The 12,637-nt window shown below is 47.4% G+C and overlaps 1 protein-coding gene across 3 annotated transcripts in view; it reads left to right on the plus strand.

Moving 5' to 3' along the window:
* STN1 (STN1 subunit of CST complex) overlaps positions 1 to 10,837 on the plus strand; it is a 34,594-nt gene extending 23,757 nt beyond the window's left edge. For all 3 annotated transcript variants that reach the window (XM_040992163.1, XM_040992164.1, XM_040992162.1), the window contains exons 8-10: positions 2,222 to 2,344; positions 4,803 to 4,875; positions 10,273 to 10,837. In XM_040992163.1, coding sequence (XP_040848097.1) covers positions 2,222 to 2,344; positions 4,803 to 4,875; positions 10,273 to 10,430 — 354 coding nt within the window. In that variant the 3' untranslated portion in view covers positions 10,431 to 10,837. The remainder of the gene's footprint in view (positions 1 to 2,221; positions 2,345 to 4,802; positions 4,876 to 10,272) is intronic.
* Positions 10,838 to 12,637: the final 1,800 nt, after the last annotated feature.

Raw genomic sequence — 12,637 nt, forward strand, 5'->3', positions numbered from 1 at the left:
AAGAGGCCATGACAAGTCGGCCTTGTGACTGGGCTTTGTAAGTAACCAGGCCCAGACATTGTTCCCCAAGGTTTGCAGAGGCCACTCTTTGTGCAAAGGAACCTTCAGTGATTGTTTGTGTTTACAGAGAGGCCACCGTTGTGCACTACTTGTTCACAACTGAAGCTGTGCCTCTCATCCCCCAGGCCCAGTCTCTTCTCTTCCTGAATCCCAGGAACCTAGTCTGGGTAATCTGGGAGAAGTGTCTAAAATCAGCTCTAATTCATTTCCCATGTGTGTCTGTCTTGTAGTCAGCTCATACCCTAGAATCCTTGTGTTTAGTTGACCAGAGAAAACCAACATCCCTAGAATGATGGTCATCAAGGCCCTGCTTGGGTCTGGGGAGAACTCTAGGGCTGGTTATACCTCCCTTGGGGGAGAGCAGCTGTGCCTTCGGCTCCAGGACTGAGGATGCATGCTGAGGACTTTGGGGGGGGGGTGCTTGTTCTGATCGTACTCAGAGGGCTCTGCCTACCATCTCCCAGGCTTCTCAGCCCCTTCGGTCTTTCAAGAGTGGACACTGCCACACCCTACAAACTCTGGCCTTCTCTTAGACCTTAATAACCTCTGGGTGATCAGAGCCTCCAGCTTGTTGTGTTAAGGAAAAACATAAACTTCATTTAATTTGGATTGTTAGACTGCTGGTCTCCTTAGCCCAGGAGAGCACATCTGTGCGGTGGCACTAGGATCTATTTAGACTAATAAAATGGTTGAGTGAAGATTGGGAGAAGGACTTCTGCAAAGAAAAGTTTTCACTAGGAGTGCCATTGTCAACCCTTGAGACCACCAGAAGGTCCTTTGTTCTCTTTGTCCCCTGGAAGAAATGTTAGCTATGAGTCTGAGCCCCCTGTTCTGTTTCCTGGCACCTATGGGTATGCCTCTCTCACTATAGGTAAGACTTTGATGCAAATACTTGGCTGTGTTTCATGGATTCTGATTGGTGTATTGTCCGAATGTGCAAATTTTTCCTGTCAAATTATAACTATCAGGCCAGGTGGCCTCGTGGCTAAAGTCCTTCCCTTGAATGCGCCAGGATCCCATATGGGAAGTGGTTCTGGTCTCAGAGGCCCCGCTTCCCATTGAGCTCCCTGCTTGTGGCCTGGGAAAGCAGTCAAAGATGGCCTAAAGCCTTGGGATGCTGTACCCATGTGGGAGATCCAGAAGAAGTTCCTGCCTCCTGGCTTTAGACGGCTCAGCTCCAGCTGTTGCAGTCACTTGGGGAGTGAATCACCAGACAGAGGATTTTCCTCTGTCTTTCCTCCTCTCTGTATATCTGACTGTAATAAAAATAAATAAGTCTTTTTAAAAAAATCACTACCCTTTAAAAAATTATGACTATCTTGAAGGACAGTTGTTGTCCTTTGTTTCGAGCTAGAACAGGAAATCTCCGATGGGATATAAACAACAATAGTGGGCATAGCCTCCCTACAGGAGTATTCAGTTCACAAAGATTTCACTGGTCACTTGCTGTGTACCAGGGAGGAGATGGCCAGGGTCAAAGACCAAGTCCCTGGCTCCAGAAACACACATTGTATGTCACCATGTAGGACATAGCTAATGGCCTCTGAGTAAGAGGCAGGATAACCTGGAGTCCCTCCCCAGTACTCCCATCTGTGGAGAAGGAAAGGGACCCCAGTGGTGGCCACAGAGCTGTTGCTTCTCTGGGACCTACTGAGCCTTGCCACCCACCTCCTCTTGTGTCAGCACTGCTGTTGGCCTCCCTTATGTTACAGAGATTGCACAGAGCTTACTGCATGCTGGAAACCCCAGGTTCCTTCAGAGGAAACAAGTCCTCAGAAGAGATTGTACATAGCCCCAGTCATAATGAAGGAAGGTGCTCTTATGTGTACAGTGTTTGTGTTGCATGCAAGAAGTAAATCGAAGGCTGTCCAACAGTGAGGGTAGTTTTTTGATTTTCCACTCCTTATCATTGATCATTATCATTGCAAGCAAACTCATAACTGAGGTATGGAACAGTTAACACAAGCAAAATCCTGTCCAAACAGTCTCCCAGCCCTGGTCAAACACAAGCCTGCTGGGCTGCATGCTCAGAGCTTCTTGACTCAGCACATTGAGATCCTGGTGGGTGAATTCACAGACTGGTTGGTCTAGGGAGTTTTCTTAAGTACTGCAAGGTTGGATGTATTTCTCCTTTTCTTCCCCTTTCTATTCTTCATTACAGGTGGATTGTAAGAAGGATACCACTTCTAAGGCAATTCATAGTATATTTAAGAATGCTATTCAACTGCTGCAAGAAAAGGGCCTTGTATTCCAGAAAGATGCTGGTTTTGACAAGGTGTACTATGTGAGTGACATGCAACTTTAATTTTTTTCCTTCATAACCCCAATTACAAGTGTTTTCTTTCTTTTCTCTTTTAAGATTTTATTTACTTGAAGGGTGGAGTGACAGAGAAAGAGAGAGTGTTCTTTCACCTGCTGGTTCACTCCCCAAATAGCCACAATAGTCAAGTCTGGGTCAGGCCAAAGCCACGGACCAAGAACACCATCTTGGTCTCTGACACGAGTGGCAGGGACCTAAGCACTTGGGCTGTCTTCCACTGCTTTCCCAGGGACATTAGCATGGAGCTGTATTGGAAGTGGAGCAACTAGGACTCCGGTGTGAGATGCACGTGTCTCAAGTGGTAGCTTAATTTGCTGTGCTACACCAGCCACACTTATACATTTCTGACTTACAAGTACCTATTTATTGTTTTCAGAATCATTCAAGGGGTTCATAAATTCAACAGTGAAGGCTGGTTCTTATCTTTCCTCAGGGTACCTCTTTTGCACATTCATCTTTGCTTTATGAATGCACACAGATACACATATATGCCAGGGGCTTTTTGACTTTACAAGACACATAATGGTATTATCCTTGGGGGTTCTTCAGCCTCAGTCCTCTGCGTCGCATGACTGACGTTGCAGGGCCAGTCCTGTGCAGTGTAGGAGTTTGAACAAGAGTGCCGACCCTCACCCACCAAGTGCCCGTGGCAGCTCCCAGGTGGGACAACTGAAGGTATCTCCAGACATTACCCATGTGTCCTGAAGCAATTAAGAACTGCTGCTGGAAATAATGCTTGGACTCTTCAAGGAGGAGTTGTGCAAGCATAGGGCCATGCATTTCTGCTTTCAGTGGGTAGCGTCTACACGGTGTGAGCTGTGCTTACCGGCCTCGTTAGTGTACAGCTTCACTACTGGGGAGAGCACCGCTCAGGACCACCAGTGGCTATGATTGTGAGTCTCTCAGAGACAGCCAAGTCAGGCAAGATCCCTAAGACCAATCAGCATTCCCCGATGCTGACTGGATCTAGCCATTGCCTGTATGAGAGTGGGTTTTCAGAGTGAGGCTGTGCTGGAAAGAGGTGAGTGTGTTGCACTCCATCCTGAAATGAGAGGCCCGGATTGGCTGCCTCCTGGCTTGCTGCACCCCAGGACACGCCTTCCTGTGGGACCACAGGCAGCCAGCCAGGGCGAGGCATGGCAGGGCTGGGCACTTCCTCCTGTGAATCATAGTGGCTTAGAATGGGGTGACCAGGAAAGAATAGATCTCCTGCCCCCTCTCCGCGTCACTCCTCCTTCACCAGTGTCTGCCTGTGGGAAGTGGTTATCATGCTGTGTCAATACTTGTACCTGCACAAGCTTGCCAGCTCCAGCAACTCTCCCACGCTGCCTTGTTTTCATCTCCACAATCCCTAATGAGTTTAGGGAAGGCAAATGTTACCGGTATCCCCGTTGTGAAAGTCAAGGGTACAAGCTTTCTTGGCTGTTCCTAAAGCAGCATCATAAGCTTGTTTTATGTGCTGATTTTCATCTTTCTCTTTGCCTCTCCTTTTTTTTTTTTTTTTTTTTAGATTGACTATTGGCAGCGCACATACTGAAAGTGAAGTCTTGGGTTGCTGCTTCCTTCTTTCCTGAACTGCTTGAGAAGGAAGCATAGTTACACCTGCCTTTGAGAGTAGAAAATGTTCCAGGGAACAGACTAGATTCACTTCCTTGCTAGCTTTTCCTGGCCATTTTTTCTTTTGTTTTCACTGTGGTTAGAAGGGAAAAAAACCAACTTAGGACTGTGATGGGTGTTTAGCACTAAAGGTATCTACATTTCATATCAGAGTACCTGGGTTTGAATCTTGGCTCCAGCTCCTGAGATTCCAACTTCATGTTCATGTGCACCCTGGGAAGCAACTTATGGCTCAAGTAGTTGGGTTTCTGCCATGCACATGGTAAACTTGGACTGAGTTCATCACTCCTAGCTTCAGCCAAGCTCAGCCCTGGCTGTTTTGGCAATTTGAGGAGCAAACCAGTGGATGGATGGGCATGGTCATTTGTGTACTCTGTGTGTGTGTGTGTCTGTGTGTGTGTATGTGTTTCTGTCTCTTTTTATTCTCAATCAAGCAAAATTTTTTTAAGTCTAAGATCCAAGAAAATGGAACTTGGGGAAGTGGAGGCTTGGATCACTTGTGTCTTCTTCAGAAATATAAAAGCACGCCAGGGTGCTTATATGAGTCTGTGATCAGTGTAGAAAGAAGTGCCTTCCAGTACCACATGACCCTAGCAAGCCAGCTAGCTCTGGGCTAGCCACACAGCCATGAGCTGCACAGCAGGGTCAGAACTGGCTTGACAGGCCAAGCATGGAAAGCACGTGCTTCATATCAGGAAGAAAATTGTCATAAAATATTTAAAAACTATCCCAAATGCTGATTTGGGAGTATAGATACTACAACTGCAGTTTTACCTGATTTTTTTTACCTGTTTTTGTAATTTAGGTAACCAGAGAAGACAAAGATCTGCACAGAAAGATCCACCAGATCATCCGCGAAGACTGCCAGAAGCCACACCGTAAGTTGTACAACGCCGAGGGGACACTGCTTCTGTGAGAGTGCTGGATGCAGGGGCAGGCATGCTGGGGGCTTTCGCAATGATCATGTGGTCTGGTAGTGGCTGAGGTCCTTGCCCTCTCTGGAGTGAAGGTTAGCCTAGCCAGTCTTGACTTGGGCTGCACATAAGAGTCAGCCGTGGAGCTCCATCAAGCATGTAGTGGCCAGGTTCCTCCCCTGGGGATTCTGATTCTGTAGGGATTAGGGTGAGGGCTGGAGAGGCAGGCTTCTCTGGTGATGCTGACAGTGAGGAAGGCCACTGTGCCAGACTATCTTATGCCTTTCTCATTGTCATGTCTTATCTGACTTGTGTTGTTTCATGTTCTATGCTTGTCCCATGTTCGTGTACACATCACATTTCCCTGTCCTGTCATCAAGACCTTCTGGTGAATGGTGTCATTCAGTCGTCTTGGAAACTAATAATTTACAAAAGAAATGATTCAGATAATAGTTTTTGTGGCACTAGATCAGCCCCTAGTGGCTAGACTTGCAAACTGCAACTACTCTAGCATCAACCATTTTCACATTAGTTAGAAGGAACAGAACACATTAGTCCTATCTTTAAATCCACCAGTCCTAAAGGTGACTTCAAAGTCCACCTTCTGCAAACATACACTAACAATGAGTATTGCACAATACATGATTGATAGGAGAAATTAAGTAGATAGATCTGTTAATGGGCTTTGCAGTCCTTTCAGCCCATTTCCCTCTACCCTCCCTCTCCCCAAGCCTGGACCTGCCCCAGGATGAGTCAACGGGTGGGGACCAGGCTATCCCTGGTGTTTATAATGTGATGAACTCGGATCCCACAATAGTGTGACAAGGTGCCTTAAAACAAACTTAGGGCACACTGTTATTTTCATAAAAGTTCACTTCAGTCAGAAGAGTAAGAGCAAGTTGAGAGTCAGTCGATGCTACCCACACACAGGAGAGCCATGCAGCATGGAATCCTCAGCCAAGAAGGGATGGGAGATGTTCTCCCCTCAGTCCCAGTTCCTGGCCAGATTTTCATTTTAATCAACACCAAGACAAGATGGTTGAAAGCCTGAATCCTGAAGGTAGGGGATGAGTGAAAGGAACTCCCTACTTTGTTTCTCAGGAGACCATGGCCTGGAGTAGTTAAGGTGGCAGTGTAGTATCCAGCTGACCAGCCCTTGCTGAAGCCAGGGTATGGTCCCAGTGGCCAGGCCCTGTGGCTAGTCTAAACAGAAGCCTGAGAGCTGTGAACCCATCACTCACACCATGAACTCCTTGGAGCTGAGTTCTGAAGCCCAAGTCTGTGAGTATACCAATGGAAGACTGACAGGACCCTCTCAGAAGATGGCTGTGACCACTGTCTTCATAATGCCCGGATCCATGGCATTAGGGAGTGAAGATGATTGGCAATGCATACATGTCTTTAAAAAGCCAAACAGTGCAGAAATGCCCACAGAGAATGCAGACTCACAGCACTGGACCCAGGCTCTGTTCCGCTCCTGAAGGTGGCGGTGGTTACTACTTTCTTCCACATTTTACTAGAAATACTGCATGTACTTACAAACATATGTGTGTGGTAAGTAAGTATTGGCATGCAGTACCTCTTGTTCCACAGCTGGTATTTTAAATCTAACAACGGCTTCTAGAGGCCACCTGGCAGCAGTGCCCATACACTTATCTAGGTCTCACTGACAGCTACCCAGTATTCTATTCTATGAATAGTGTAACACTTGACCATTTCTTCAACCATCTCATCTGGACCTTTAGCCCATTTCTAACCATTCACACAGTAGAGAGCCTTGAGTTTTTCCTTCTCAAGATGGTGGGTAGGTGAACTTGGCATCTTTAATCATTTACAAATTCCTTCTCAGCAAAGGCTAAACTTTATCAAAATAGTAACTGAGCTGAAGGACCGAGCAGAGCTGGTCTTGAGAAGCAGGACCCTTGTTTGAACCCTAGCTCTGCCACTCAGTAGCTCTGTGACCTTGGACAGGTATTGGGCCTCAGATTTCAGGTTCTTTGTGTGTGATGGGTTATCGGAGTCAGTGGATTAGGATTTATAAAGCTGTGAGATGAAATGCAGCATTTTACTGGAGCTAGAAAGGGTTAAGCAAAATAAACTTATTTCTTAAAGGCCCAGGTAATAGCCTTGACTCTCTAGGCTGGAGGCCCAAAGGCTGCAGCTCCCCACTGCTTCGTTCAGTATTAATCTGCAAGGAAGCAGATACAGATATAATCTATGTGAGCCTTTTGCACAATTATTATGAAAGCTAAAGTTAAAGCAATCTGGATTTTGGCTTTACGTGTGGTTGTAACTATGAAAGATTTCCAAAACGAGTTCCACATTGGATATTTCTTCTTAAAACTAACTAACTTATTTATTTATTTATTGGAAGGCAGATCCATTGGTTCATTCCTCAAAAGCCCACAGTAGCCAGGGCTGGACTAGGCTGTATGGGAGCCTGAAACGCCATTCAAGTCTCCCACACAGGTGCAGGAACCCAAGTACTTGGGTCATCCTCTGCTACTTTGCCAAGTACAGAAGCTGGGAGCTGAATTAGAAGCAAATCAGCCAAGAGTTAAAATGAACCTCTCAGGGGACTCTGGCATGAGTGGCAGCTTAACATTGTGCCACAATGCAAGCCCCCAGAGACGTCTTTTGACTCTGACTCTTCTGAAAATGTTTCAACCCATAAAAAGGTTGAAAGGTTGGTATAGCAAACAGATGTATACCCTTTACCTGGATTTAGTGAAAAAAAGTTTAGGTTGCACTTTCTAAGCATAGGAACTTTCCCCTGTTCTCTCACCATATCATTTTCAATTAAAGGAAATGAACATAGCAGTATTTTACTGAGTGATTATTTGTACTATTGGCTTCTGAAAAGGTGAGGTTTAGGCTAGTGATTGAAGACCATAGCAGATTTTATGGGTTTGATACCCGCCTCTAACTCCAGACACCCACATGAGACCCAAATTGCATTCCAAGCTCCCAGCTGCAGACCAGCCAGGGCATTTGGAGAAGGCGGCAGTCAATGGAGGCTCTTTTTCTGTCTTAAATAAATTTGAAAACAGTAAGAGAAAATTTTTAATAGCCCATATGTGTCTAGCTCATATTTATTCTGTGCTTTGGTTGGTACAACTGCATTTTGTGAAAACTGAATATAATACAGTACTACACACATTAGAGTGGGGTTTTTTCAACCTATTTATAGGCTTTTTTTTTTTTTAGGAAAATGTTAAAGTGATCTTTTTGCCTTTTAAAAAATATTTCTAGTTGACAGATGGTGATTGTGTGTGGTATAGCATGACATTTCAGTCTGTGTATGCAGTGTGTAAGGCTCAGGACAGTTAGTGTGTCTGTCACCTCAGAGCTGTCAGTTCTTTGTGTTGGAACATTGAGCATTCTCCTTATTCACTATTTTTAAATATTCAATTAATTATCTCAGATTTCATGGTCTTTTGGAGTTAAATCACATCTGAGATTTATCTTAATATGATTTGAGTTTCAGAATATTAGCTTCTTTGGCTTCTTCCAATGAGATTCATGTAAAAATACTTGTAAAGTGGAAGGCACGGTGACTATTATTCCCAGAGCTGGAGTCCTCTGCTCTCTGTGGAGACCCCAGCTTGTCCCAGCAGCAGTCAAGTGAGACTGCCACAGCCATTGCAGGGAGCTCACTGGCTTCTACTGCTTGTCCTATTGTGTAATCATTTCCCATCCCAAGAAGAGCCCTTGTTGATATTTCCTGTGTGACTGGAATGTCAGTTTTCAAGCAGTTTCACCAGACAATCCTCAGACAGCAGAATAGCTTTTAGCATAAATCCCAGGGATTTGGCTAATAAACACCAAGTGTGCCTGTGAACTTAAGCACTCAGGACTTAGGACATCTAAGGTGGAAGGGAAGCAGCACTGAAGTACATGGTGACCCCTACACTGTGTGTGGCAGGATGTGTTGACCTCTGCCCTCAGCCCTGTGGCTCTCCCTGCTTGTCTGTTTCCCAGGAAGGAGAGACACTTCTGTAAAGCCAGTCTTGGCTAGTGCCTGGACCGGGTAATGAATATGAAGATGGAATCATAGTGGTTCCTAAGCTTTACCTGCCATGGCTCTTCTATCTACTCCCCACCAGGTGAAGGGTGTCGTTTTAGCCCCACTTTGCTCACAGTCATAAAACCAGGACTCATATTCAGATTCAGTTTCGGCTGTCTGTCCTTTCTATGTGCATCTGCTTTCCCAGTGCTCTGCATACTGTAGGTGTTCAGAAATCTCTATCAAGTAATGGTGAAGAAAAGTCTTTAGAGATGAGACCAAGAATATTGGTCCAGAGGAGTAGTGAGTGCATGCTGCCACTAGAGGTCGTAATTTAGCATCTCTGTAAGCCAGGGCTGAGAAGTTCTCTGTGCCTCCAGCTAACCTCCCCCTGTTAAGGGAGAACACTGAAGCTTGGGGACTCTGTGATCTCCCTAAGGCTAAAATGTGTCTTGGACCTCAAACCAGACCTTTGTGGAGCCCTAAACAGTTAATTATCTGAAAACAGTACTTGGTGACCTCAGATGCCCAGTGCTGGGGTTTGATGGTGAGAGGCCTAGCCAGGCTGCTCTGGCAGGGAGTTTGGCAGGGCAAGAATTGGAGAAGACTTGCTTCCACCAGTGGCACCTGAGTTTGGTTCAGTGTTAGAAATGCTTTTTACATCATGATCCAACAAATTGCAGAATTCTAATGCATAGTATGTATATGTGTGTATACATAATGAAAGTCTCACAAAATCAGACTTATAATGCAGTGCATTCTGTAGTGTTCTAAGCTCATCCTTTTTTGGCCTGTGTGGTAAGAAAAAGCATGTTGATGACTGAGTCCTCTCTGCAGAGGTCACTGACTGAAGTTTGATCATTCTGAGCATATATCCTCAGCAGTCTTAATTTTGGGAAGAGGATAAGAGATTCCTGGGTACAGCTGCTGGACAAGACTTGTTGGAAGCCCTGCAGGGAGGAAAGAGAGAGGCCCAAGGCAAGAAGTCTCTCCCACCAGGGCAGCCTGGCCAACTGGGGCCTTATCACTGATCACGTGCACATTGGCGTGTCACTGCACAGAGTAAAAATGCCCATCAAGCCCTGGAATTGCAGGACTGTGCATAGGAAGTCATCACTCAGGACCCTCTGAGGGTTAAGGTCAGCATCCCCAAGCAGTGGCCTGTGTGGCCGTGCTGACAAAAGGGGCCTGAGAACAGGGTCTGTTTTTATGAGCCTCTAGACCAGGGTATCTCAAACACAAATGCACAGAGGAACCCTCTGAGGATCCTGTCAGTGCAGGTGCCGAGTCAGAAGGTGTGGATCAGGGCCTGATGCCAGTATGCAAGCTGAGCCCCTTGCCCTTTGTCCTTGCAGTTGCGGAGAAGGGCTGCCACTTGCGGCACATCCTGGCCTGTGCTCGCCTGAATCTCAGCGTGGACCTGAGTGAGGCTGTGCTGCAGCGGGTGCTGGAGCTGCTGGAGGACCAGAGTGACGTGGTCAGCACGTTGGAGCACTACTACGTGGCGTTCTGAGCAGGGCTGTCCACTCCTCAGGTCCTGACTGTAAACACAGAAACTTCCTGACTGTGACTTGTGGCTTCTCACGGAGAGTTACACCATAGCAGCCATGAGCACTATCCACCTGCTCTCTGCCTGGAACTTTGTTCTGTCAAAACATGCAGCAAACCTCCCCTCCACCATCCTCCTCCCTGCCCCCTCAACCTCCGTGCTGCAGTAGAGGGAGACTGTGCTGGCAGCTTCCTCAGGGTATGTGGGTCTGGGGTTCTGTCATGGTGGACGGATGTCACAGGGCAGAGGCCCACATTCTGCTGGAGCTGATGAGGCTGGCAGACCCATGCTGCGGGGGCTGCTTCTGGTGATGGCTCAGAGCCATCCTAGGGCAGTCACTGTCCCTGGAGGAGTGTCTGTGGTCCAGGCAATGCTGTGCATCTGTTAGGGAATACACAGGACTGGGGATCTGGCCTCTGTGTCTTGTCTTTCTTTTTTTTTTTTTTTTTCCTGAATCAGGTGTCTAATCATCTGGCATTCCTGGGGGAATGGGACTAAGTGTGTCGCCCCTGAAGACAGCCGAGGCTGGCAGTCAGCTGCCTGGCAGGTAGGAGGCATTATTGTTGAGGCTGCTGCTGAGTGTGCAGGCTGGCTGGCTGATGCTGTCCAGACCAAGGTTCAGGCTGTGCCCACACACGCAGTGGACTCATACCTTCATTCCAACAGCAAGGTGAAGGGAAGACGCCCCAGCACCATAGCCAGCCTGTCCGTACAGTAGCATGACAGATCGGCCGGCATGTGCACAAAGGGTTGAGTTAATTACAATCATTTCGCATAAGGCACATCTGCCGCCGTCTGCTGCCTCAGCCTGTGACGTCAGACTCCTGGTGGCTCAGTTGGAGCCCCTGAGGCCTACAAAGCTGTTCTGCCCACAGTGGAAACTCACTAGTCCTTTCCGTCAGAAATCACCCACAGCCCGGGTGGGCAGGCTTGGAGCTCATCCTGGCACTGCCCTTGGTGGGGGCCTTGCTGACTGGATGCAGTCTTCTAGCAATGGCTCACAGCACCCATGTAGACAGTCACCTGGAGCCTTCCCTGGAGTCAGGAAGCTCCCTGTCGCAGAGGTTGTGCCTGCAATGATATCCCCATGGTACCTCTGCATTGCAGATTCAGTATGTCTGACCAGTCATGCTTCCCAGGAAAGAGTCTAAAATCAAAGCATCCCACATCCTCACATACAAGCCTCATCCCAGGGTCTGACTCAAGGAAGTGGATTCACAAGTGGGGAAGGATGCCTCTTGCTGTGTAATCTAGAAAAGTTATTTGTGATTCGTGCATGTGGTGAATTCTGACACAACCTTAAAATGCTGGAAGACACAGCCCATGGAGCACTTAGAGGGCAACACCTCAAGGTCTCCATCTGTATGGTACAATATGTTGATCTGAGACTCTGTGTGTGTGTGTGTGTGTGTGTGTGTGTGTGTGTGTGTGTGTGTGTATACACAGACACATCCATGCAGCTGACCTTGCCTGCCTCCTGAAGGACTTCCTGCACTTGGCTTTCAGAACACTGCATACTCCACAGCCCCTTCCCAGTCTCTTTTGTGCAGGACTCAGTCCCAGACTTCTTCCTGTCTAGCTTGCTCCTGTGGGAGACTCCCATATCTGTGCCATGAACTCTCCAGTTTGTACCCAGTTGTGCTTCCCCCTGACTTTTAGAACTTTCTCCAGCTTCCTCCTGTCATGTCTGTTCACTTGGTATGCCCAAAGCCAGGCTCCCAATCTCCCCCACCCAACCTGCTCTGGCTAGTTCTTTGTTGATTCTGGAAAAGATAGCTCCATTTCCCTGTTGCTCACACCAAATCTGGTGACTTCTCTCTCACACTCCATGGCCGGTCTGTCTGCAGATCCTCTCAGCTACACCAAAAGTACTCTTAGATGAACTGCACTTCTCTCTACCTCTGCCTCCCTGGTCCTCCCAGTCACCTCCTCAGGCCCTCCCTGCTTCTGCCATCACCTGTTTGTAGTCCAGTCTGAGCTCGGCCGCTACAGTGACCCTACCAGACTTCAGCTCTTCCAGCTTTTGGCCTCATTGCAGGGGGGGAGCCCAAGGCAAGCCCAGTGGTCAGTGAGGTTCTGCCTGGTTCTCCTGCTGTGCTCCTTCCCAACCTCATCAGCCTCAGCATGTTTGCTCCTCGGGACCTTTACCCTTGCCATATCCTTTATGTGGA

The sequence above is a fragment of the Ochotona curzoniae genome, unplaced genomic scaffold, assembly GCF_017591425.1.
Source record: "Ochotona curzoniae isolate NIBS_2020 unplaced genomic scaffold, NIBS_Ocur_1.0 contig_66, whole genome shotgun sequence".
Classification (NCBI taxonomy): domain Eukaryota; kingdom Metazoa; phylum Chordata; class Mammalia; order Lagomorpha; family Ochotonidae; genus Ochotona; species Ochotona curzoniae.